The following is a 25257-nucleotide window of genomic DNA, read 5'->3' on the forward strand; positions in this document are numbered from 1 at the left end:
TCGTCGGGCGCCGGTCGTGAGGGCATGGCAAGCTCGGGAGCGAGTAGCAGAGCACGATTCAGCCATAATGAACCTGAGACGGCGCAACAGCGAACAAGCAGCGGGAGGAGAATAGGAAGGCCGACGAGGCAGCGGCTCGCCATCAGCCTACGGCGCATGTACCTGACGAGTTTGCAGTCGGTGCTGCGTCATGGAGCGAGACAAGTCAAAGCCCCACCACTCAGCAGAGCCACTGCTGAAACGCGGCGAGCAGGAAAGCGAAGCGCGTATTAGTCGAAGAGAGCGTCGAACTACTGCTGGGTCACGGCAAGGGCGAGCCGCGTGGCGGATGCAGGCAAGCACGGCAGCCGAGTGGAAGGCGGCGTCCGCCCGAGAGAAACGCATTGTGCATCGCATGGCAGAGAGGGACGAGGTCGGCTTCCTCGAGGAAAGTCGCCGGCGAGGGTTCGGTCGCAGAAGGTTCCGCCGGTGCTTCCAGCGAAAGAAAGAGCGCGCGGGTTCGTCGTGTTCCTTCAAGGGTTCGGCCGAGTCGTGTGAGAGCGACGAGGAAGAACAGCGTTTCGCTTCGTTTCGCGATCTGAGCAGACAGCAGCGAGAGGTGCGCGCCTGCCGTCTGTACTCTCGAGAACTCGGCAAAGTGCGATGAAGGGGCAGGCGAGATGCCGCCGGTGAAAGGAGGGTAAGATTCGAAAGACACGACTGTGCGACACAACAGAAAGAGAGTGAAACTGCGCGTAGAATGTGTGAAGGGAAGGGAACCTATCGAACAACCTAGCGTACAGCTGTGACACCTCACACAGCGAGGACAGCCGGCGCGGCCAGCGACGCCTGCTGTCCATGCTCATTCTGCGCAGCCGACCTCCCGCTCCTCGCCTTCAAACTCACAATCGCCTTTGCCCTGATGCGCGCCGAAAAATTTGTCGCCTCGAAGTCGGTGGGCGGACCGCGAGGCTGGCGAGTCGCAGTCGCGGTGCCGGGAACGGGAGGCGGAACGGCGCGGGTGTTGGAGAAGTAGGCGGTCGGAGGAGACGGCGGGGAAGGCGCGAAGGCGGGTGCGCGAGGCGAGAGCTGCGCTGCGTTCGATGCGGCGGCAGCTGCAGCGCGCGAGGGGGAAGAGGTGGCCGAATCGCTGACGGAGCGGTTCGAGTTCCGAGGGGAAGGGTGACGAGGGCCGGCATTGAGCGACTGGTCGGCCGAGTGGGCGGGACGGAGACGGCGCTCCGTAGCCGATGAGAGCGTATTGGTGAGCGTGTCGAGGTGCGAACGACGCCGAGACGCCTTGGCCTCCTTCGAAGCCTGCTTGCCCTGCGACTGTTGCTGCTGCTGGTTGGAGCGTCCTCCATTCTGCTTCGCGCCCCTCGCCTGCGACTGTCCATACGGCGTCGACGGCCTCGTCTCGCCGCTCTCCGACCCAGACGAGGTGTCGGGGTACGGCTCGCCCGGCGCAGACAAGATGACGGCGGGCGGCGTCGGGGTCGAGCGGTTCGAAACAGGCGGCGTCGAGCGGTGCTCGCGAGGCTGGTGCTCTTGGCCCGAGACGCGGCGCTGCTGCTCCTGGCGCTGCCTGCGCGCGAGAGCCGACGCAACTAGCGGGTTCTGCGCCTGCGCCTGCGCCTGGACGAGGTGCGGCGCCGTCGCATACTGGGCGTGCGCCTGCTGCTGCTGTTGCTGCTGCTGGTAGGCGTACTGCGAGCCCGCACGAGGTCCAGCCGAATACGGCGCCTGAGCAGGGTACGTGAACGGCTGAGGCTGCTGCTGCTGAGCGGCGAGCAAGCGGTACGTAGCCTCTCGCTCCATCTGCTGCTGAACAATGATCTGGTGCTGGATCGTCGCCTGGAGCTCATTCATGTAGGCAGACTGGGCGTGCTGGAAGTCGACGAGGGCATGGGCTGCCTGCGGGTTCTGGTACCCGCGCGCCTGGCTCGCATGACCGCCGTACGAGCCTGCCTGACCATACTGCTGCTGATTTTGGGGAAGAGGTGCCGAACGAAGCGAGGCGAGGAGCTGGGCGCGGTGCGCCGGGTTCGAGGTGTGTTGGGACGACTGAGGACCGAGGGAAAGGGGCTCGGGACGGTGGCGCGGAGCGTGCATGTGTGCCATCGTGTGTAGGGTGGTTTTGCTGGGTCTGCGAGTGTAAACGGCTGCGGAAGTCGCGTCGACAACGGTCAGCCCAAAACGCGGGGAGAGGGTGGCGACGAGCTGTCGAGCTCGACTCACGGGAGTCGGATGGCTACAGTGTGCGAGTGTTGCGAGTGCGTGGGGCTTGTCGAGACCTGCTCGAGCGTGCTGGATGGGTCGTTAAGGTGAAAGAGGCCGGGACGGGAAAGTTGCGACGAGCGAGCTGTGCGGGCGGGTATTCGGCGGCGGCGGCGGTCGCTGGCGGTTGCTGGTGGTCGTCAAGGGTCGAGCAGTGGTATCGAAGAGAGAAGGAACGAAGCAGGCGGTACGGAGAGAGAGGGAGAGCGAAGCGGGTGAGGAGGACGAGGACAACCCGCGGTGTTGCCGTCCCGCTCAACCTCGTCCTCCGCTGTTCTCGCTGTTGACAGATTCCTGGCGATGCTGTACAGGCTGGATCTGCTTTGAGGTCCCTGTACCAGCCAGGCGAGCCTTTGCGGTCGACATTCGCGTCCTTCCCGTCGTCTCGCGATAGTACTCTCTCGTCTGCTACGACGAAGGACTGCCAGAGTATGGAACTACTACGCGGGTGCGCGCTCGGCTTGGAGGAGGCAGAGGCGAACTGCGGGTGACCCACCAATACTCTCCAGAAGCGTAATGACCTTCCCTTTTCCTCCTCGTCGCACACTGCGTGTACTGACGCTTTCCCTCGACACGCAGAGTCTCGAAGAACGTGCTCTATCGCTAGCTATTCCCCAGAAGCGCCAGAACCAGCTCAAGGAGCGACTCGAATGCTTCTCCTGTCTCTCAGCTCGACTTTGCGGCATTCAGCCCTGCTCTCAGCCTTTTGCTTGAGTTGGTCTCAGAACGGCTGAGCGCATCGACGACAGCATGCTTTCGCGTGTCGAAGCATCTTCAGAACCGAGGACTTGCGTCGAGCATGTAACCTTTTCTCCAGCGCCGCTTTCCTTTCTCTCCTGCTCGTACCGCCAGACAAGACAGGACAGCGGACGATCCTCGGCCGCCCTTCATCCTCCTCCCCAGCTTTCGTCCCTGCGAGCGCACCGAACCGACCCCGACTTCTCCTCGCCCTCCTCGATCCGCCCTAACCTTGTTTCCGCATTAACGTTGCCTTGTCTCTCGCTCGACTGCCGAGCTGAGCGAGCGATGCGCCAGCGTGAAAGAGCATGCATCGCGGATACTGGAGATGTGTGGCGGTCGTTCGCGGAAGAGCAGGCGAAAGGCGGGAGGTGAGCTCGAGGCGAAGAGAGGCCGTTTGCTAGACCTTAGTCTCTCGCTAGGCTTCTGGCTCGCTGTAGTCTGTATCTTACAGAATCTCTACGATGCGAGTGAACCTCTGGCCAACCCGAGGGAGGGGACGACGCGACGAGCAGGACGCGAAGTCGCTTCAAATTCACCTTCGAGGCGGTCCTAACGCCTCCTCCAGCGCAATTGCCGGCACTTCACACCTTACGGGCCTCTTACACGCGGCTATCAACGAGCAGCGCAGTACCGTTTCGCCCTGCCACCGCCAAACGGCCTCGACAACCTCGCAGCTCGTCCGCAACTCGACATCTTCGCCACCTCCTCGACCGATCTGCCTACGCTGCCCCTAGTCCACAGCGCGCGCCACCGAAGTACATCAAGGCGACTCGTCGAAGGCCAAGTCGACGGGCTGAGGCGAGGACAGCGTTGGCCTGGGTTTGGGAAGGTGGTCGTGTCGAGCTCATCGTCGGAGAAGAGCAGCGTCGGGGTCCGCTTCAGGCGCTTCTGGGTCGCGTGATGGCCAGGGTCGGAGGCTGCGAGTGCGTCGGACTCGGAGAGAGGATGAGACGAGGAGAGGAGAAGAGGGAAGAGCGTCGGCTCGTCGCGTCTCGCGCTGCGGCCTCGCTCGCCATCTCGCCCGCCTCGTCGCCTCCTCCTCGCTGTCCTCCTTCAGCTGAAGGACGGACGAAGCCTGCAACTCGCCAGGAGCCAGTCTGCCTGTCCTCGTCCTCGTCCCGCTCCTCGTCTCGCAGCTCTCACCTCACGCACCCGCCGATCCCGACAGGATCGACACAAGGCACTCATTCCACGCTGGGGAACAAGCGATGCTCAACTCTAATTCGCTACACGTAACGAGACGGGATGAGGCAAATGCGAGGGAAAACAGAGAATCCATCCTCGAGGCTAAGGACGGGGGTATGATGCAAAGAGGTTTGGGAGGCCTTACGGAGCGCATGTATGTGCATGAGAGAGGGGGATGAGAGGAGAGAGGAGCGGTTCGGTGCGGTGGTGGTTGGCGCGGTTTGACGCGGACGAAGGGCAAGACAACAGGATACCGAGAATGGGAGAGCCTTGATACGGCAATGGCGCTACGAAGCGAGACGAGGGTACGGAAAGGGCGAGGAGGCAGGGGCGGAGAGTTTGCGTGGGGTGAGAGTGGAAACGGCCGGAGGAGCGGAAACAGCGTTTGGCGTCGCTCGCGCGCTGGAAGGGGTCGACTTAGGCCCTTATTGCCGCTGCTTTTTCGCCGCCGGCTCGCCGTTCTCTTCGGCAGGAGCGTCGAATGCACGCCGACCGCCGAAGGAGGGTGGTCCGCCAGCCGGGTTGAGCAGGGCAGACAAGGGCGGCAGGGAGGTCGTCTTGCCGAGCGCCTTGTCGTGTGCTGGAGCGGCGGCGGTAGAAGGCGGAGGGTGCGCGGACGAGGAGGACGACGTCGGCGGGTTGAGCGCACCCCAGCTCATTCGAGGCGAGGGGTACGACGTCGCCTGCTCAGTCGCGGCGTGTGGCGCTCGTCCGGCGTCGGGCTGAGGCTGAGGCTGAGGAGGATAGGGAGCCGATTCGGCGGGATGGTGAGGGTGCGTAGGAGCAGCGGGGTCGGGCCTAGAGTCGGGTCGAGACGTGCGAGTGTACGACTCGACGGCTGGAACGCGGTTGTAGTAGAACTGCGAGGCGCTGGTCGAGGGTCGAGGCGTTGGGAACGGGTAGGTGCCGTTGCTGGGCGGCCAGGACGAGCCGGACGAGGCGTAGCCGAACGGGTTCGGGTTCTGCGTGCTGGGCGAGACGTCGGCATTGAGCTTCGAAACGGCGTAAGCGACCGCTTGGACTGCGAGGGCAAAGTCAGTCTCGACGGCCGAGAGAGGAGCCCAAGGCGGGACTCACGCTCCTCTGCTCGTCGACCGTCCGGGTCCAGACTCGCCACAACTCCGATGAGCGACTGCAGCGCATCGTAAGACATCGCCCTCGCGGCCGCCGACTCCTGCTGCGTATAATGCAACGCGTCCGCGAGCGACCGAACCTGTCCCTCGAGGTAGTGGACCTGTCGCGCGAGTTGGTCGTCGCCATAGGGGTAGCGGTAGGTCGAGTAGGAGGCCGGGAGGGGGTACGGGCGAGTGCCCGGCGAGTATGAGGGCTGAGGTTGCGTGTAGTGGTTCATATGCGAGGGGTGAGGGGCGGGATGGCGCGAGTTGGGCGGAGAGTGCTGCGTCGAGGCTGGTCGTTCTGCGTGCACGGATCATCAGTACCGTGCGCGACGACGTGGCGAGAGGCAAACTCACCACCATTCTCCTCCTTGAGCCGAATCGCAGGCTGCACCTCGCCATTGTAAGGCGCAAACTCGGCCAATCCCGCCGCAACCCGCTTCGGCACCGTGACATAGTCCTCCCTCGTCGGTCCACCGGGCACGTTAGGCGTGCTCGCCGCGCTTCCCGCATACCCAGCGGTCGAGGACGCCGCGTCGCCCGTCCGGTCCTCCTGCAACGCCTGAGCCGCTGCCGCTGCGCCATCCACCAGCCCACCCAAATCGCGCTTCGACGCACGAGACGGCGCAGTAGCAGCGACGTTGACAGAGACGGATCCTCGTCGTCTTGCTGCGGCAGGACTGTTCGCGGCGCTGGATTTGGCCGTCTTGCGCTTGATGCGCGCGAGGAGGTCCGGTCGGCCGCGCTGGAAGGAGGGGTTGCGGAACTCCCACGCTTGGCCTTGCGAGCCGTCGGGGTTGGTGAAGTGGTTCGAGGAGCTGAGGGCGTCGTTGACCCTGTGGGTCGGCGAAACGGTCAATTTCGGCTCGAACAGCTGGCGAAAGGAGCGAAGTAAACGCACTTGGACCAGTTGTAGAAGTTGCACTAGAAGCGGGAGCGAGAGCAGGACGCATGTCAGCCCAACCCCTCGAGGCTCGCGCCAGACTACTTGAGCGGTACGAAACGCCCGCTGACGCACCTGCCGCAAGAAGCTCGAAAAGTTGCTATGCTTGAAGTACCTCGGGAGGACCTCGCGCGCAAACTCGGAGGGGTTGAAGACGAGGAACGATTTGCCGTCTTCGCTCCAGGCGATGTATTTCCGCAGCGAAGGGTCTTCGAGCATGCTGCGTGCGTGGATTGCGTCAGTACGGTGGAGGTAGCCTAAAGGCGGTGGGGCGAGGAATGGAGCGCGAACTCACGCCCAAACCCTGCGAGGAGGGAAAAGAAGGACGGGTCAGTCAGCGAGCGATTCGCGAGGGAACTCGGCAGCGAGCAAACGCACTTGTGCACGAACGACGCTTGCGACTTGCCGCCCGTCGCTACAGGCGCGGAGAAGCCGCGTCCGTGGTCATCTTCGACAGCCGGTGTCGCCGCGACGGTCCCAGGCTCGGAACCCCTCGCTCCTCCGCCCTCGCTCTCCGTGCCATCCTCTCCTTCGTCGTCGAGCTCATCCTGGTCGACCTCGTCGTCGTCCTGCTCGCGATCGGCTGGGTCGTTCTCGGGCGATCCGGGGTTGCGTCCAGAGTCGAATCGGTCGGCTCCTCCTCCTCCTCCTCCTCCTCCTCCTGTTGCCGCCGCTGCTGCTGCTGCCTGAGCGCGCGATGCAGTCCGCGCTCGAGAGTCGTCTGCGGCCATGCGAGCACGAGGACGAGGTGCGAGGTGGGTTCCGGTTCGGCGATGAGGACGCGGTTTGGAACTCTTGCGCTCCTGGCACCGACGCGGTGGGGCTGAGGCAGCGAGTCTGTCGATCCTGCACGTACTAGTGTGCACCCAAGGGAGTCCGTAATGCGCGGCGAGAACGAAGCGGAGCGCGGCGAGAGGAGCCAGCGAACGATGCGAGAGAGCGGAGGCGGGAACGAGCGACTGGGTTTGGGCTGGGCTGAGGGCGCGAGAGAAGCGGGACGGCGTTACGGGTGGCTGCGGTGTTCGATGCACTCGTGGAAGCAAACAGGATGCGCACGGCGGCAGGGGGGGTGCGAGCGCGGCGAGGTCTGTGGTCGACTGGCGGAGACGGCGCAAGGGGGTGAGATGCCGAGGGCGCGAGGTGCGAAGCGGGCGACGAGGCGAGTCGAGTGCGAAGGGGTGTGCTGTGTCGTCGAGACCTGGTCCCCGACGTGCTTTTCCCTCGAAGAAGGATCTCGCTTGAAGAAGCGAGACGACGACGACGAGGAGAAGGCGAAGCCGAGAGCACGAAGGGCTTCTCTCGCACGCACGCCTTGCCCTGTGCCCCTTTGCCCCCCGGGCGCTCAAACGCAGGCACACGCTTACTCGCACCCGGAATGAAAAGCGGAAGCCGCTCGACGTACAACGCCCTCGCCAGGATCGCTCGCCCTTGCAGCGCTCTTTCAGTGTTGTCTCCCATGCACACACGTCTACACTGGATTGACAACCGAGCGCACACCACGATCCCCGCGAGCAGGCGTCTGCAGCGCGCGAAGTTTTCTGCCTTCTGCGCGGACGAGAGTCCCCTTGCGGCGTCGATCCCCCCGCCGGGCGCCGAACGACCCGGGACGTGTGCCTCGTTGCAGCCCGCAGAACCTCCCGCACGCCTTCTCTCCCGCGCATCGTCATCCCTTCACCGCGCTCAAAGGGTCGCGGTGCAGCGAGGACAGCTGACGAGGCGAGGACCTGAGTACGCGACGATGGTGGGTGGAAGTCGCCCGGCGGCGCTCCGATTAATTCTTCGCTAGCGCACCACGACCAAAGGGTTCCGCAGCGTAACTCCGGCAGCTGCTGCTTCGCTCTTCTAGGGCTGAGGTGGACCAGGCTCCACCGCTCGCGCTTAGGTATCTGGCTCGACTTCGACCGGTCGAACGAACGCCCTTCAACGTCGAGACGAACCCTTCGCGCAAAGAGCGCATCATTCGTCGGGGACGAGCAGCCCGTAGGCTCGGCTCGGTTCCGCTGGCGAGCGAAAAAGAAATTGGTGGCTCCTACGCGGATGGCGACGCTAAGTTAAGTTACTGTCGCGAGAGCAACCTTGGCGCAGGAAGCGGCGTCGTCAAGCGAGCGAGGAAGAGGCAAGGCGGATGCGGACGCGGCTGCGGTTCGTTGCTCGCGTGGCGAAGAACACTTCTACGCATCGCTGGCGATTCGCTGTTCTTTTCGCCGCTCGTTCTTTGTGCGAAGGGCGCGGCGAGGGCAAGGGAAGAAGCAAAATCGAAGAAGATTTCAGCGCCTGCTTCTCGCAGAACTTCTCGAGGAGACGACGAGCGAATCGGAGCGTCGCCGATTCACCTCGTAACTTAGCCAGAGCTTCTCGCACGATTCGCGTTGCTGGCAGGATTGTTCGTTCGGTGTTCCTCCGCTTCCGTTCTCCGGGCGGACTTCGCTCCATCAGATGCTGCTTCTTCCCGCTCCTTGCTCGTGTACAAACAAACGCAAGAGTATCGCGCTCGTCGACCGAGAAGGGCAGCGTAATCTCGAGCACAGAAGCAGCGCCAGATCCGATCTGTTCGCCTGCTCCTCCTCGCAGGGTTTCGTACTGCTCCAGCTGCGGCTTGTGGCTTCCGCGCTGGAGGATCTTCGTCTGTTGTTCGTGGAACAGGGTGATCTCCATAGCGCTGGAGCCGAGGAGCGAGGCAAGAGTGAGGAGAGAGGAGTGAAGGAACAGGAGGCGAAAGAGGAGGAGGAGCGAAGCTGCCGCCTGATCACCGTCGTGAGCACCCCCCTTCACCCGAATGAACACAGACAAGCGCAGGCAAAAGGAGCGACAGGTAAGCAAGTCCGAGCGAGCAAGAGCGCCGGAAAACGCAGTTGGGAAGGTCCCCTCCCTCGTCATTTCGTGTATGAAAGCTGTGGATGCATTGCGAGAAGCGTGGAGGGTATCTGCCGGATCGAAGCGGGTGGGGTATGCGAGAGTCGTGGGTCGGTGTGAGGTATGCGATGCGGTAGGAGGGTCGAGGGTCAAGCGAGGTGTAGGTGTACGCGTATGTACAGGCGAAGCGTTCGACTGTCTCGAAAGGGATGTACAGGAAGGGGGCGAAAACAAGCGCGGGCTTTAGTCGAGGTTGAGGCGGTGCTCGTCGAGGTCGAGCGGGATGAAGGTCTCGAGGTCGACGTCTTGTTCGACGAGGAGCGCTTGTCTCGCGTGTGGCGGGACGAGGATCGTATTCAGGTCGGGGCGGATGGACAGTTCTGCGCAACGAGTTGGTCAGCTTTTCGACAGAGGTCGAGGGAAGGAAAGGCGGAACGCACCAAACCTCGAAAAGTCAAACAATCCGACCGTGACACATTTTCCATTCGGCATCTGCACGCCCCACGAGCCGTTCGACTCGCGCGTGTTGCCGCGGCGGAGGTCGTCGAAAAAGTTGTGCGCCATCGCTTCGACTGCGGTGAGCCGGCGGGAGGGGTCGTAGAGGAGTAGCGAGCCGAGGAGGTCGATGGCGGCGGCAGAGGCGCGAGGAAGGATCTGCGGATTGAGGTCAGCCGACGTCGAAGCAGAACGAGCGGACTCGCGACCCACCTGCTCGAGCGGGACGGCCTGAACTTGCGGGAAGTTGTGCTCGGTGTAATGAGCGTTCATCGCCTTCACGTGCTCGCGAGTGGGCGTTCCGAGCACCTTGACGATCTCGACGAGCTGGTCGATGCTGCTCTCGCCAGGGAAGAAGACGCTGCCGCATAGCAGCTCGCCGAGGACGCAGCCGGCCGACCAGACGTCGATGCTGTCTGCGGAGTGAGGCGGAGTCAGGAGCTGATCAGTTGAGAGAGGAGCAGCCATGCGCACCGTTGTACCTCGTCGAGCCGAAGATGAGCTCCGGCGCGCGGTAGTATCGCGAGCAAGCGTAGCTGACGTTCTCGGCGCCCTCGCGCAAGACCTTCGCCGAGCCAAAATCGATCAAGACGAGGCGGCCGCTGTCGGCGTCGACGAGGACGTTGTGAGGCTTGATGTCGCGGTGGCAGACGCCCACGGCGTGAAGGTAGGCGAGCGCCCGGAGGAGCTGGTACATGTAGAGCTTGGTCGAAACTTCGGGGAAGTACTGCCGCCTCTTGGTGTACGTGCGGTACGCGCGATAGAGCGTCTCGGGCTGTGCGTGGGAGAGCAGTCAGGCTACGGCTCATTCTCCGCTCAAAAACGTAGCCCGAGTCGCGCAAGGCGGGTCGGACAGAATGCTTCGTCTGGAAGCCGCAGCAACTCAGGCAAGCTCGTGAAAGACGAACGCACCAGGAATTCGAGGACGAGGTTGAGCACAACGATCGAGTCGCCTTCGTCTTGGGCCGACTCGTACCAGTAGAAGAGCATCTTGACGATGTTGGGATGGCTTACTGCGGACATAATCTGCAGCTCGCGGTTCTGCGTGTGAATATTGTCAGCCGTGCGTCAAGCACGAAACCAGAGAGCGGAACTGACTTTGAACCGCTTGTCCTGCCGAGTCCGCTTGAACGCCACGACGCCGTGTCCGCCTCTCACCAGCTCGCCGCGGAAGACGACACTGAAGGATCCATGACCCGCCGCCGCGGTGTGCACGAAGGCCAGCTCGACTTGCTTGTTGGTCGCGGCATCTGTCGCAACGACGCGGTACACGCGGGTGTCGTCGATCCCTGGAGGTGCAAAGGGCCGGTTTGACGTCCGTTCAGCTGCGACCGAGACGTTCCGGGACCACGAAGCGAGACTTACCCGCCGCCTCTTTGGCCATCCTCGCCGACGCCCGCTCCGAGCCTTTCCTGACCCGCTCGGCCCCTCCGCCGATAGCGTGCTCCGTCGCCTGCTTCGGCGGTGCCGGAAGACCCTTCAGCAGCGTTGATGCGAGGTCGACCCGACAGGTGCGCTAACGCGCCGCCCCCGTCGTCCTGCGGCTGCAGACAAGGTCGGAGGCGGTGGCACGTCTCCCGCCGCGTGCTGCCGGCGCTGGCCGAGGTTCGTCGTCGTCGGCGGCGAAGATGGTGGCGAGTCGAGGGGGAGTGACGATGAGGAAAGGCGGCGGGAGCGAGGGAAGAGGGCGCTGATGAACTGGAGCGGCGAACAGGGACCCAGCGTGGCGTCACGGAGTGGATGTCGACCGTAGCAGGTGCGAGAGCGGCAGCCGAGCGGAGAGCGTGCGAGGAAGAGGACAAGGAGGAAGGGAAGCTGTGGAAGAGGAGGTCGAATACGTCCAGGAGAATCCGCGGACCCTGCGAGGAGCGGACAGAAGCTTCAAGACGCAGGACAACGCAGCAGAGAGGCGCAAGCCATGAATGAAGCTCTCTCGATAGCTGCGGACCTTCGCAGGAATCAGATAAATACCTCGAGCGGACCCTTCCTCCTCATCTCGATGACGCTGCTGCCGCTGCCGCCCTCAACCTGGCCCTCAAAGCTTCGTGCCGTCCTCGCACGTCTGCGCCACCCTCGCTCCTGGTCGATTTGCCTTCCCGGCCGACGCTCGCCGCGTCTTCCTCGTCCGAGTCGTCGTAGTTGCCGGACACGCGACTTGCGAAGAGCGATGCACCGCCAGACGGTGCTGAGCGAGAGCTGAGCACGCTTACGATCGAGCGTCGTCGTTCTCGCTTGCCTGCGTCCGGTTGTCGTGGAGGCGCCGGCTTGTTGACAGCGATCTCGGCAGACAAGCGGCGGCGAGACGCCGCGGACGTAAAGGCAGACGTCGAAGCCGTCTGCGGGCGGGCGGACACGGAGGGTGCTGGATAGGGCGAAGCTCCGGCAGACGAAGCGGGGGTCGCAAGTGCCGGACGATAGCTCGTCGCAGCCGTCGATGCCGACGCAGCCGATGTGCCCCATAAGGAGCGAGAAGGTGTGCTGGAGAGAGTGGATGAGGTGTTTGAGGAAGCACGAGCCGGAGAGGGGCGAGCTGGCGAGGCGAGAGGTGACGAGGCGGCACTTGGGGAAGAGCCGAGGCGCAGGCGGCCGCTGCAAGAGTTACCGAGTCGTCAGCTCGCCTGCAAATGCATGAAGAGCGGAACCCTGAGGACCTGTATGACCGCAAAGCCTTCTTCGCGCCCGTCTTGATCTTCCAGACCTGGAAGGCTCCGCCTGCGAGAATCGGAACTCAGCGCGCCCTACGACTGAGAAGAAGGCGATACTCACCGATAACGGACCCCTCGTCCGCCTCGATAGCCCGCCTCGTGAGGTCTGCGGGCGGCGTCCATGCTTGCCAGGCGAGAAGAGCATGCGAGGCGAGGAGGCGGTTGTAAAGCTGTATCGCCGCGACGGTCTGTACACCGAGATCAATCAGGATGGACGTCAGCATGCATAAGCGGTGAGCGCTTCAACGCCGAAGCGAGCGAGACCTTCAGCGTACCTTCGTCCGGCTCTTCCATTGCGCCCATGCCTCTCCCCGTTCCCGCTGCGCTCTCCGTCGCTGGACCTGCTCCTCTGAGCGCCGCAAAGACCCTTCGCGCCAACAGTCGAAGGCAGCTTCGAGAGTCTTGCGCCTTCGTGAGGTGTCGAAGCGGTCGAGCCGTACGCGCAGCGCGGCGGATCGGCGGGAGGATGACAGCCAGGCGTGGAAGAGGCGATCGCGGAGTTCTGCAAAGCCATCGTGAGATAGAGTTGAAGGGAAAGGGATTTATGCGGCACACCTTCGAGCTTGACGCTGCGGAACGAGGCTGCCCGCAGGATCCGTTCTTCCGCCTTGACCGTCTGCTGCGCCCAGCGTCGGAAGCCATCGCTGCGTCATCGAAGGTGTCAGTCTGAAAGTGCCTGCAACACCGTCGCCAGCCGCAGACACAACCAAAGGAAACTCACCGGACAAGCTTGCGATCCCGCCAGTCTCGCGCCTCAACCTCGTCCTCCTTCCGCAAGACAACAGCGAGTTTCCATTGCTCCAACGAAGCAGCGAGGAGCCGCTGTCATAAGAAAAAGCCGGTTAGCGATTTGCGAAGATTCCGGGAGATGCGGCGACGGACCTGTCCTTGCTGGCGCTGTAGCTGCGTAACGAGCTCGCGGTCTCGTCGTCGTTGCCGAAGCTGGGTGAGCCAGTCTGATGGGCGCATGCGAAGGAGAGGTCAGCTTCAGGTGCGGAAGAAATGGCTGGGCAGAACTCACAGTCGAGCGTCTCCTTCGCCCGCTTTCGCCTCCGCTCGACCTCCCATGTCGCCCTCTTGCGCTCCCACACTTCCTCACTCCACCTCCTCCAAGCCCGCCTTGTCACAAAGAAGTCCCTTACGACCTCCGCCTTCTTCTCCCTCACCCGCTCCACCTCCCATCGCCTCTTCCACTTCTCCAACCCTCTCGCGACACTCCTCAACCTCGAATACGTCTCCGCAGCCCCCTGTAGCTTCACTCGATGCGCGACCGCACTCCTCCAAACCTCCAACGCAACACCCCCAACTCGCGTATCACGAGTCGCGATCAGTGCGTCCGCGCGCCCCTCGAGCTCGATCTGGACGTGCTCGTAGGCGTCGAGCCAGTGTGAGAGGGAGGTGGAGAGGAGCGAGTCGGCGCGGACGCGGAGAGCGAGGCGAAGGCGGAGCGAGAGGCGCCAGTGGGTTAGTTGGGAGGATGCGCGGCGCGTGAGGAGGGTGTGGGCGTGTGAGGAGGCGAGGGAGGACAGCGAGACGAGGTGGGCGGTTCGGGTGCGCCAGGTTGTGAGGGTTTGGTGGGCGAGATGGCGAGCGTCGTGCGCCGAGGCGACTTGCTCGAGGTGGCGGACGTGGTCTCTACGCTGTCTGCATTCGAGCAGAAGATCAGCGAAGTTGCGATGAGAGTAATCGAGAGTCGCGCACTTCATCTCCCTCCACCACTCCCAGCCCTCCCTGCGCAGCGCTTCCTCCTTCGCACCGACCCACTCCGCCTCCTTGACCCTTAATGCCGTCCGCCTCACCCACCATGCCCACCTCTCCCTCTTCCTCCCATCCTCCGCTTCTGCCCACTTCTCATCCGCCACTTCCTCCATCACCTGCGCGCGATGCCGGACGTCGGCTACCCTCCTAACCCACTTCTCCACCGCCCTCCGCTGCAGACCCGCCCCCAGGACCTTGTCCACCCTCTTCGTCGCGCACCGGATCCTCCATTCCCGCAATGACCGGACCGCAAGTCCGCGATACCGGAAAGAAAGGACCGCATCCCTCGCCTCCCTCAACGCCGCTTCTTTCTCCTTCCTCGCTTCTTCCCTTTCCGCCGCTTGACGAACCTCGAGCCTCGCGAGCCATCGCACCTTCCACGCTGCGAATGCCCCGCCGAGCGCCTTCCTCCGTCCCGTTCTCGAGAGACGCCGCTCGTCCTGCTCCTTCCTCCATTCCTCCGCCTTCCGCGTTCCCTCTCTTACTCGCCCAACCCGCCCGACCCACTGTTCCCACCCACACCGCCTCAACCACCCCTCCCTCCTCGCAACCAACTCCCCCTCCCTCTCTCTCACAAACCGCACTCGGGCCTTCCAGTGCGTCAAAAGCGGCATCAGCAGTCTGAGGCGATCGAACGAGAGAGCGAGGGAGAGCGCTTCGGGCGGTGAGAGGGTTGAGGAGATGAGCATTGAGGAGGATGAGGAGGGTGGGCGGGGAGAGGGAGTGGGAGAGGAGGAGCGAGGGCGTAGGGCGGAGAGGCGGCGGGAGAGGAGGGGGTGGGCGTCGGAGCGGGTAGGTAGGGGAGTCGGTTCGGGCGAGGGAGGAGATGGTGGACGGGCGGAGGGTCGGGGAGTGCTTGTCAGGACTTGGTGGGCGGTTGTGGAGGAAAAGCGACGGCGTCGGGTCGTTTGGTCGGGCGCATCATCGTCTGTCGTCGAGAAAGGTACTCGTTCTGTGCGAGGAGGAAGCGCGAGTCTTGATGCGCGAGCAGTTGGCGGAGTCGGGACTCCCACAAACTGGTCGTCCGAGCTAGAGTACCCTCCCGCCTCCTGCGCCGACCGAACGAGCAGCTGCCTCGGCGGCGTCGACTTGGGTCTCGTGCGTGGTGGGAGCGGACGCGGTGCAGAGTTGTGTGGCTGGGGCGGGTCGAGTGCAACGGTGTCGAGTTTCCGGCGCAAGAGGTCGAGGTTGTCGCTCGGTCTCCTGCGGTGGCCGCGACGGTTTGCGAGGGGCGTCACCGCGTTCTGTCCATCGTCGACCTCGGCCTCTTCCCACTGCCGCTGCACGGCGTCCCACTTGTCATGCCAAGTCGTCCCCTCGACCCAAACCATCCTGAGCCAGACCTCGTACAGCCTCTCTATCTCGTCCGCACTCGCATGCCCGTCCCTCTGGAGTACTCCCTGAGCGTGTGTGAGGTCTGCCCATGTGTGTGCGTCGTGGGCGAGGAGAGCGAGGGTGTGGTTGATGAGGGTTCGCTGGGAGGACGAGAGGGGTGGGAAGGGTTCGAGGGTGGATGACTGGGTCTGCGAGTCGTCCCCTGGGTGTGGTGCCATCCCGTCCAACCCCTTCTAGCTGTGTATAGTACTAGTTAGTGAATGCGACGAGGGAGAGGATTGGGCTCGCGTCGTTGTCGTGTGTCGGCGTGTCGTTGATGAAGTCGGCGTCGAACTCTCGCTCGCTTCCACCTCACACCTGCACTCCCTTTCGTGTGCTCGCAAGGCTACAGACTCGTGCTGGACCCGCGCAGACTCGCCAGACTGAGCGGACCAGCTCCCACGGCCGCTCTCCCTCTCCATCTCGCGCTAGTCTCGACACGGATCGCAGCGACTCGCAGGACCACGCTGGGCACGCCATGTACCGCCAACAGCCCGCAACACGCCCACTGAGCGGCCGACCAACCTTCCCACGGCGCCTCCTCTCCAGACGCGCTCGCCTCCACCCCGTCGTCCTTGTCCCCGTCTTCCTCTGCGGCGCTCTCCTCTCGCCTTTCTTCACGCAGCATCTTGGCGGGACAGGGACGAGCGTCAGCGACTTGGCGAGGCGGAGGGCGCCTGAGCCGGTCTATCGCGCGGAGGACTACCAGTGGAGGAGCGAGGACGTCTTTGCGCCTGCGGATGCGCCGCCGCTCGATGCGTCCGCCGATGACTTTGCCAGCGACTCGGCGCGAGGGACGAGGGCGAAGTTGAAGGCGGCGGGTGAGGAAAGGGTTCTCGCACGGGAAGGACACGGAGACGGAGCAGACGAGTGGGAATGGTGGGAACCTCCCGCTGCGGATCCAGACACACCTGACGACGGCGGACTCGGTTCAGGCGCCGACTTGACCTCGTCGATGTACTACGTCCACTCGGGCCTGCTCTACTTCCGCTCGTCGCCCTCGACCATCCCCGTCTTCGACCTTGCGAAACCGTTCCCCGTAGCGCCCGCACAGCCTCTCATCCGACCCCCTCCGTACCCTTCCCAGCCGGACGAAGGCCTCACACGCGCCCCGCCTCCTCCAAAAGACTGGCTCGCACCAGGCGAGATCTTCGCGCACCCGCCCGGCAAGCGCAAGCACGCTATCCCGCTCAAGAAAGGTCTCGAAGACCTTCACGCGCCTCTCCCTCCCGCTCCGCCGCGAGTGAACCCCTTCGCCGCCGCTCGAGCACCCGAACGACGCGTGAATCCAGCCGTCGCGAATCGCCGCAAAGCTGTTCGAGACGCCGAGGGACACGTATTGGGACCGAACGCGGCGGCAATGGCGCTGGCGAGGAAAGAGGGAAAACCGTTCGTGCCGGGTAAGCCGGCGGAGGTGTTGGAGGAACAGCGGAAGGCGCAGTTGGCGAGGAATAGCGAGAAGGAGAAGCAGAGGCAGCAGAAGGGATTGAGGGAGGGCAGCGGGAAATGGTTCCAAGCGGAACAGCAACAGCCAATACCTGCTGCGGGAGGAGTCCCGGCTCGGCAAGTTGCCGCGCAGCTGGACAACCAGGACGATGAGGAGGAAGACTCGGAGCCTTGGGCAGCCTTTGCGGACGACTCGTCCGACGTCGGCAGCGACTTGGACGACGACGAAGCGCTCCTCGAAGCCGTCCGCCACCTTGATCCGGAGGAACTCTCCCTCCTCTCGTCCGAAGAACGCGCCTTGATCGCCGACCTCCAAGCGAAGCGCGGCATCGCCCCTCCTCCTCCTCCCGCACAGCCGCCTGTTGCACGCCAAGTCGGACGAAAAGATTGGCGCGCGGCAGAGCAGCCTGAGAATGCACGTGCGGCGCAGGAGAAGAGGCTCAATCCCCAGAAGGTGCCGTTGCCTAAGCCGGTATTCAAGGGTGCGAAGGGGATGGAGGAGGACGCAAAGAGGAAGGAACAGCAACTGAAGGCTGCCGCAGAGGCGAAGAAGGGCTGGAAGGTCAGGCGAAAAAGGGATGTCGTCGAGTTGGGCGAACCGGAACAGCAGGACGAGCCGACGCTAGCGGCGGCCGGAGCCTCTCCGACGACCGACACTCGCGACGAGGACTCCACCACATCGGCGCCTACCGCCTCCGCCAATCTCACCCGCCGAGCTGTCTCCTCGACTTCCGCCAACTCTCCTCCCGACCGCCTGCATCCGATCGCCCACCTCATTGAGCGCGCCGAAGCAGAGTGGGACGACATGCTTCGCAAGCAGAGTCAGACGCTCGACCAGGCTGTCGCCGAATACAAGCGTCGGTACCGCATGAACCCGCCGGTCGGGTTCGACAGTTGGTGCGTATAGCCTCGAGTGAGCTTATCCGCAGACGAGCTGACGAGATGCTCTCTCCTGCAGGTGGCGTTACGCGATGCAGAACCACGTCGTCCTCGTTGACGAGTACGACCAAATCTACGACGACATCCTCCCCTTCCTCGCCCTCAAGCCTTCCGAATTTCGCGACCGCGCGCGGTCCCTCCGATCCGACACATCGCTCCCTTGGCACGCTCACTCTTTCTCGCTCGAGGTCAAAGACGGGACGGTCGTCTTCCCGCCTGGCGGGGCGCCGGGTCAAGGCAAGAAGGAGGACATGCTCGAGTTGCTGGCCGACTTTGTCGAGATGCTGCCTGATCTGGACATCCGGCTGAGCAGCGGGGACGAACCGAGCGTCGTCATTAGCGGCGAGGCGAGGCAGAAGCATGAGATGGCGGCTAGGGAGGGCAAGGGTGCGTCTCATCTCGCTCTCTCTCAGGCTCATGGCTCAGAGTGTCGCGACGGTGCTGATGTGATGTTTTGATGTGCGTGCAGTCCTGAGCATTCCGTCGTCCTTCGAGAATTCCGAACCGACCGGCTTCTCGCCCTGGGACTCGCTGTGCCCGCCCAACTCGACCGCGCGTCGCCTCGCTCAGTCTCTTCCAGTCGATGCGCCCGCCAAGCGACCCTCGATGCGCAGTTTTGTATCGATTGAGCACGATCGCACGCTCGATCTCTGCGAGTACCCCGAGGTGCGGGATCTAAACGGCTTCACCTCCTGGTGCGCGCCGCTCTCTTCAGTTCATGATCTTTGCATCGGGCTGACGAATTTACTGGCAGGTCCGGACCGCGACCGCACCTCCCCTACCCTCTCTTCTCCTTCACCAAGACCTCGGTCCACGCCGACCTCCTCGTCCCGTTCATCTCGAATGACTACTTCATCGAGATCGGCCGCGACCCGGTCTGGGAGAGCAAGAAGCACAACAAGGTGCTGTGGCGGGGAGACACGGTGGGAGCGTACCATGCAAAGGGGACGGGCTGGAGGCAGACCCAGCGGCCGAGGCTGGTCAAGCGTGCGTGCTGCTCCCTCTGAGACTATTCGCGCCTCGCGCTAATTGTTCTCTCCCTTCTGTGAACGCCGTCGTCACGCACAGTCGCCAATGAGCGCTCGGGCACGACATCGCTCCACCTCGCCGACCCCAAAGCCGCCGACTCGCTCCGCCTCGTCGACGCCCCGAGCAAAGACGTCTCCGCCTTCTACTTCGACGTCGCCTACTCTGGCCAGCCCGTCCAGTGCAGCTCGAAGGATACGACTTGCAAGATCCTCCAGCACGAGTTCCGCTTCGACAAAGGCTTGACGAACGACGAGGAAAACACGTACAAATACGTCCTCGACGTCGATGCGAACTATGCCAGCGGCAAGTTCAAACGGTTGATGTGAGTAGCACTCGTGTCGCTCGCTTCGCCGGAGCTAACGAAGTCTGGGTTGCAGGAGCTCGCGCTCGCTCGTCTTCAAGTCGACAAGCTTCCCCGAGTGGTGGACGAGGCGCGTTATGCCCGTGCGTTTGCACATTGCCCTCATTCGACGGACTACCTGTACTGACGTTCGTCTTCTCGTCGCTCGCTCCGCAATTCGCAGTGGTACCAGTCAGTCTCACCCTTCGTCTTTTTCATGCTTCCTCGCTGACACTCTACGCTACACAGCTACATCCCCATCCAGCCTGACTATTCAGACCTCATCGATGTCGCCGCCTTCTTCATCGGCGCACCCGACGGAACCGGCTCGCACGACGCCGTCGCCAAGCGCATCGCCGCGCAAGGCAAAAGGTGGAGCGACGAGCACTGGCGAGAAGTCGACATGGCGGCTTACTTGTTCAGGCTTCGTGAGTCCTCAAGCTTATGTTCGATAGGCAGCGCAGCGTGCTGACCTTCCTCATTGCAGTCCTCGAGTACGCCCGCCTCCTCAAGCGCACCGATAACGACCTGCATTCTATGGATTATGACCCATAGACGACCCTCTCCCGCATATACATCTTCTATCTATACCCTCGCATCTGCATCCTCGCAATGGACGTTTCTCGGGCCTTTCCGTATCAACTGCATGTTACAGGCTCCGCTCATACAGTCTCAGTCTCCCGACGCCCTCATAGACCCGCTGCGCTCCAGACCCGGACCCCTCGTGAACTGCGTTCGCCCCTCCGCGCCTTCGCCCTCCTCGTCAAGCGAGTGCGTTAAGAGTTCCGAGAAGCTCTCGGCCCGTATGCGAACGGGACTCCAGCGACCGCCTTCTGCAGCGAGTCGAGACGGCGAGGACGAGCGAGAGAGGGAAGAGGCAGGAGTCGAGGTGGATGAGAGGACGGTCGAGGTGTGTTCGCCGTGCGGGTCAGGCGAGGACGACCGAGTCGGAGGGAACGAGCCGCCAAAGCTGTCGCCATCCCCGCCTTGTTCGAACTTGGGCAGGTTCGGCACGCCTTTTCCTGCTCCCTCCCTCTTTTCCTCGACAGTCTTCTCCTTCGCAGATTCCGCCTGCGCAGCTGGACGCGCACCTCGTCTCCGCCAGGGCATCATCCATCTCATCCACCCCGCCTTTCCCTGCCCCTCACGCTGCACCCTCTTCGCCTCCGCACGCCGTCGCTCCCACTCCGCCCTATACCGCTCATAGCCTTCCCTAAACTGCGGGTTGACGCGCGACGAGAAGATGAGTTCGCCGCGGGGGTTCTGTGCTGGGGGTATCGGGGGGATCGGAACGCCGCTTCGAGGGGAAGAGCTGGGTGGAGGGGAGGGCGGCGCGCGAGTGACGGGTCCGTCGTCGATCGTTTCGGGAAGGGCAAGAGTACGCCGAGAGGGCGATGGAGGTGGAGATGCGTTTGCTGCGAGTGGAGGAGAGGGAGGCGGAGAGCGGAATGCGCCGGTTGACCGGATCGTGTCGGTCGACGAGGCGGCGGAGGAAGCTGATGTTCGTCGAGAGAGGGGTGGAGACGAGAGTTCAGATGTCGGTGTGAGAGAGCGTCCTGATGGTGTCCGTGACAGGGCGGGGATGGCGGAGGATCCGAATAGGCGGAAAAGGGAGAAGCGGGAGCGGTGCCGTGTATTGAGGTAAATGTTGAAGGGTCGCAAGGCCCGGTTCGCTTGCGGGACGAACCTGTGCCAGTGTCTGTCAGTGTCAACCTGCAACCATTTTGGGCGACCAACGACGCACTTGTGCGCGTAAGCGATCTTCTCGCTGTACATGCCGGTCGCGAAAAACAAGATGAGCGTCGTTACGGCGACGAGGAGCATGGCGATGTTGCTGTAGTGAACGAGCGAATACTGGTCGGTTGAGGAATAAGGGGTCAGCCTCGCTTCAGCACGGAGAGTCGAATGAACGGACGATGGACGGCAAGACGAAGACCCCGTATCCCAAGTACACGATGACGCCCACGAGCGAGAACAGGAAGGCTGTAACGTGAGAAGTCGACAGTCAGCAGCTTCCAGACAGCCATTCTTCCTTGCAAAGCGTCTATACGAGTTGCCGGCGGGGAAGGAGCTGAGCGAAGGGGGATCAACGAACCCTCGTACTTGCGCCGCTGCTTCTGCAGCCTGTGAAGGAGACTTGTCAGCTATAGCAAGTCCACAATCGCCAGCGAGCGACGCACCGTTCGGCATTCTGCTTGAGCCGCTCCTCGAAGATGAGCAAGTCCTTGAACGACTCGCGCGTCGCGGGCGGGTGGAATGTCCGTGCCCGTCTGGACACGAGTGCAGGGCTCATGCAGCAGCGCGTCCCCAGCAAGCACCGGAAGCCAGTCGAGCCGAGTCGTGCGTGTTGTCGCGGACCAAGAGGTGGTTTGTTGCGATCCATCGCTATACTTCCTCTGAACTCGCTCGGGAAGGCTTGCTTTGTTGCTGCGAGGCGTCACTGGTGTCGTCGCATCCGCCGAGACTCGCCGCAACGCCAGCGAAGCTCTCCTCACCAATCCACATCCCCCCACCTTCCCTCATCTCTTCGAAAAGCCACCGCTCGAGGCGTGTTGGCAGGCGCACGAGGGTTCGACTGTGTTGAGTACAGATTGTAGGCGGGCGGACAACCGGGCAGGATGGGTGCGTCGAGTCTCTCACAGCCGTTTCCGATCTGCCTCTCCAGACTAAACCGCTCGCTGGATCCGCAGAACGATGGACGGCTCTCATGCCCGACAGGGCCCCTGCACCTGGTACACTTCCGGCACGGCCGCGACTGATCGGTCGACTACCTGAAGAGGCGTGGCTTTGCGTCCTTCAATTCCTCCCTATCCCCGACCTGCCACAAGTCGCCCTTTGCTCGCGCAAACTCGCCAGCATTGCGCGAGACGATCGGCTGTGGAGGGTGAAGCTTAGCTGGCTGGGTTACCACGGGCCGGGCGAGATTGACTGGCGAGACGGGAAGGAAGCGGTAGAAGGGTTGAGGCCAGAGGTCGCAGATGGACAGCTTGCAGAAGCTGACGCGGTACAGGGTGGCGAGAACGGTTTAACAGCGTCGGGTGCCATTTACGAGTCAAGCGACGACGAGTTTGGCGACTTCTTCCAGGGCGACAAGGAGGCCAAGCCGCGCGATGCAGAAGCGGACGACGGCTTTGGCGACTTCCAAGATGGCGATTTGGAAGGAGAGGATCCCTTCGGTTTGGCGGAAGACTTCTCGACGGTCGCGCTCGGAGATGCGCCGCCTCGAACGAAGCCGCCTCCAGCCGACGACCTGCTTCTCATGTTCGACGATGATGTCGCCCCTCCGACGTCTCTCCCGGCTCCAAGCAAACCTCGGCGGCCACCACCGGTATCAAAGCTCACTTTCGACACGCCAATCGCCGCCGGCTCGCCTACGACACCCTCGTGCAAACCGGGCGCCTTCACCTTCAACCCCTCGACGCCTACCTCCGCGACCCCAACTTCCGCCGGCCCTTCACAAAGTTTCCTTACCCTCTACAAGAAGCACCACGCCATCCTATTACCCTACTACATCTCGCTGCAGACCCTCACAACCTCGTCTCTCGTCTTCACCACTTCATCCCTCACACCCATGCTCCGCGCTCAACTCCTCGCCTCTCTTGCACGATTCTGCCATCCTCTTGTCGCTCCGACCCGCTCTCTCCCGCAGCGGATGACCGTTCTCCGCAACGTCCAGTCTGCCATCGACTTCTTCGAATCAGCGCTGCTCGCCGAGTTCGAGCGCGCCGACTCGATCCAGGACGAGCAGTCAATGAAGGAGAAGGCAGAGGTGATGTGGGAGCTCAATCAGAGCACGACGGTCTCGCAGGTGTTCGTGCAGAAGCGCGAGACGCTCTTCGGGACGAACCACTACCCCTTGCGGAACCTCACGAAGATCGAGACGCCTTCGGGCGCCGAAGCGGACGGCATCGACTTCTCAGCGATGGACCGCTTCATGTCGAACAACATCTCGGTCCTCTCCCGGGAAGGATCCCTCATCGCCCGTGTCTTTCCGCCAGAAGCGAAGGTCCTGCTGTACTTCCTCGAGCGCATCGCGAATGATGTCGTCTCCGACTACATCGCACAACTGCTCGGCGCCGCACAACCACTCCAGAACCCTCTCTTCCTCCTCGCGACCGCCGCAACGTTCGGTCAGGTCTACCGCCTTGTCGACGCAGTTCTCGCTATCGAGCCGAAGAATCCGCTCATAACGAAGGACGCTGCCGAGGACGTCATCTTCAAGATGTTCGAACCGCAGATGGACGACTACCTGTCGGAAGAGGGCGAGTGGATTCGCGAGGTGCTCGAAGGCATGTGCGAGGAATGGGATCGCAAGGTGCGCTCACCTTCCTAGCTCTTTGCATGAGCTGATCGGCTAACTGCTATGCGCGCCAGACCGCTTCCGCTCTCGCCGTTTCCGACCCGACCTTCCTCGCCTCGTCGAATCCTGCTCAAGTCAAGAAAAACGTCCTTGCCGGCTTCACCAAGGTTCTCCTCCTTCCCGTCACAATCATCCCTAAGACCGCCTCCTACGGCCTGAACGCCATCACCTACGGCGCGACAGGCGTCATCGACACTTTCGCCTCTCTCGGCACGCAGCTGAGCGGGAATCGGACACCAACGGTCGCGCCCGCTGCATCCTCGTCCGCTTCCTCAGTTGCAGAGGCGCCGCCACCGCCACCCTCTGTACCCATCGCCAGTGTGCCGATCGAGTCCTCCGCTTCAGCTTGGGGCGGAGATGACGACGTGGCGCACGCTGGGCGTCTCTCGGTCGACGCAAACGGCACGATCTCCGTGGCCAACGGCAACGCACACGACATCCCGCTCTCATCCGCGCCATCTTCTGCTTCGACACCTCCGCCTCGACCAGCGACGCGAAGTCGTTTCGACCGGCTGCAGCTTCTGCTGTCGCTCGACACCGCTCTCCAGCTCATTCAAGCCGACCGCGACTCGCTCAAGCGCATCCAGACCTTCATCCGCTATCCCGGCACGTACGGTCGCAAGGTCCGCGACGCGATCGAGGAGGTCTTCATTGTCCTCCTGCAGGTCCTGGGCGAGAAGCACGTCTGTCCCGCGTTCGAGAAGGCGAAGTTGCAGATGGAGACGTACAAGCCGCAGGACCACGACGACGACGAGGATGTTGCGCCGCTGGTGCAGTTCTTTGAGCTCGTTCACATCGGCGACACGATCCAGCAGATGGTCGACGTCTACTTCGAGAAGGAGATGGTGAGCGGCGCGTTTCGCCAGCTGCGGCTTTCTCCACTGCTCACGTCTGTGTCCTGCAGAACGCCTACATCGACAAGCGCGACTTCCTCAACGTCGTCGTGCGGGAGAAGAAGAAGTTCGAAACCTCGCTTGACGACGCCGTCGCGCAAGGCTTGAACGCTGCAGTCAACATCCTGATGGGTCAAGTCGAGCATGTCATCACCTCGCGACAAGGCATCCGCGACTACACGCCAGACGAGTCGGAGGACCTGGACCTTCAGCCGACGCGGGCGTGCAAGGACGCGACCCAGGTCCTGTCGAAGCATTGTGACATGCTCAAGGGCAGTACGGACAAGCAGATCCTCGAGGTTTTCTACCAGGAGGTCGGCATCCGGTTACACGGGTGAGCTACGTTCGTTACAGCCTCGCATCTCGGCTCGCACTGACCACCTACTCTCGCAGCATCCTCCTCAAGCACCTCAAGCGACAGATCGTCTCGACGCTCGGCGGCTTGCAGCTCATCGCCGATCTCAACGCCTACCACGCCTTTGTCACGTCGCTGCGACAGCCGCAGGTCACGGCGTACTTCTCGAGTCTCAAGATGGTGGGCGAGCTGTTCCTCATCGAGTCGCCTAAGGACCTCGGCGCCCTCGTGCGGGATACGACGCGGTACGAGGGGACGCTGAGTCCGGATGACCTGTACGAGCTGGGTGCGTTCAGCTTCGTTCGGTCGTCACGAAGTGCGCATGACGCTAACCCTGCGCACGGCAGTACAACGGCGAGCGGATTGGAGCAAGATTGAGCGGATCGTCGACAAGCAGCTGTTCTCCCTTAGTGCCCAGGATTGTTGTCTCCAGTAGCATCGCCTGTACGATTAGAAGTCTCCGCCGTCTT

General features: G+C 62.9%; 7 protein-coding genes across 7 annotated transcripts; 2 read left to right on the forward strand and 5 right to left on the reverse strand.

The window, feature by feature from the left end:
* Positions 1–792: 792 nt before the first annotated feature.
* Positions 793–2100, reverse strand: RHTO_06860 (uncharacterized protein; the record flags this gene model as incomplete). The annotated part of the gene is made up of 1 exon (XM_016420519.1): positions 793–2100. One exon carries the CDS (start codon positions 2098–2100, stop codon positions 793–795), a length of 1308 nt encoding a protein of 435 aa, XP_016274920.1.
* A 2507-nt stretch (positions 2101–4607) lies between these two features.
* Positions 4608–6971, reverse strand: RHTO_06861 (heat shock transcription factor; the record flags this gene model as incomplete). Its single annotated transcript, XM_016420520.1, has 7 exons — positions 4608–5203; positions 5260–5598; positions 5655–6133; positions 6199–6221; positions 6316–6460; positions 6536–6544; positions 6619–6971. 7 exons carry the CDS (start codon positions 6969–6971, stop codon positions 4608–4610), a joined length of 1944 nt encoding a protein of 647 aa, XP_016274921.1.
* A 2365-nt stretch (positions 6972–9336) lies between these two features.
* RHTO_06862 (protein serine/threonine kinase) lies at positions 9337–10972 on the reverse strand (the record flags this gene model as incomplete). The annotated part of the gene is made up of 7 exons (XM_016420521.1): positions 9337–9473; positions 9534–9747; positions 9802–10004; positions 10063–10363; positions 10501–10629; positions 10687–10877; positions 10954–10972. 7 exons carry the CDS (start codon positions 10970–10972, stop codon positions 9337–9339), a joined length of 1194 nt encoding a protein of 397 aa, XP_016274922.1.
* A 607-nt stretch (positions 10973–11579) lies between these two features.
* On the reverse strand, positions 11580–15604 carry RHTO_06863 (Sfi1 spindle body domain protein; the record flags this gene model as incomplete). Its single annotated transcript, XM_016420522.1, has 9 exons — positions 11580–12177; positions 12240–12300; positions 12355–12481; positions 12569–12795; positions 12849–12937; positions 13015–13115; positions 13176–13249; positions 13315–13937; positions 13995–15604. The coding sequence occupies 9 exons, from the start codon at positions 15602–15604 to the stop codon at positions 11580–11582; spliced, it is 3510 nt and encodes a 1169-aa protein (XP_016274923.1).
* Positions 15605–15903: 299 nt separating this feature from the next.
* RHTO_06864 (glycosyltransferase family 90 protein) lies at positions 15904–19734 on the forward strand (the record flags this gene model as incomplete). Its single annotated transcript, XM_016420523.1, has 9 exons — positions 15904–17768; positions 17830–18197; positions 18280–18505; positions 18565–18797; positions 18879–19161; positions 19217–19283; positions 19364–19371; positions 19429–19607; positions 19667–19734. The coding sequence occupies 9 exons, from the start codon at positions 15904–15906 to the stop codon at positions 19732–19734; spliced, it is 3297 nt and encodes a 1098-aa protein (XP_016274924.1).
* A 117-nt stretch (positions 19735–19851) lies between these two features.
* Positions 19852–21472, reverse strand: RHTO_06865 (Spo7-like protein; the record flags this gene model as incomplete). The annotated part of the gene is made up of 5 exons (XM_016420524.1): positions 19852–20866; positions 20924–21033; positions 21095–21162; positions 21275–21303; positions 21360–21472. The coding sequence occupies 5 exons, from the start codon at positions 21470–21472 to the stop codon at positions 19852–19854; spliced, it is 1335 nt and encodes a 444-aa protein (XP_016274925.1).
* A 325-nt stretch (positions 21473–21797) lies between these two features.
* Positions 21798–25223, forward strand: RHTO_06866 (f-box protein pof6; the record flags this gene model as incomplete). Its single annotated transcript, XM_016420525.1, has 6 exons — positions 21798–21801; positions 21870–23494; positions 23554–24384; positions 24444–24766; positions 24826–25073; positions 25135–25223. The coding sequence occupies 6 exons, from the start codon at positions 21798–21800 to the stop codon at positions 25221–25223; spliced, it is 3120 nt and encodes a 1039-aa protein (XP_016274926.1).
* Positions 25224–25257: the final 34 nt, after the last annotated feature.

This window comes from Rhodotorula toruloides, assembly GCF_000320785.1.
Source record: "Rhodotorula toruloides NP11 unplaced genomic scaffold Scaffold5, whole genome shotgun sequence".
Classification (NCBI taxonomy): domain Eukaryota; kingdom Fungi; phylum Basidiomycota; class Microbotryomycetes; order Sporidiobolales; family Sporidiobolaceae; genus Rhodotorula; species Rhodotorula toruloides.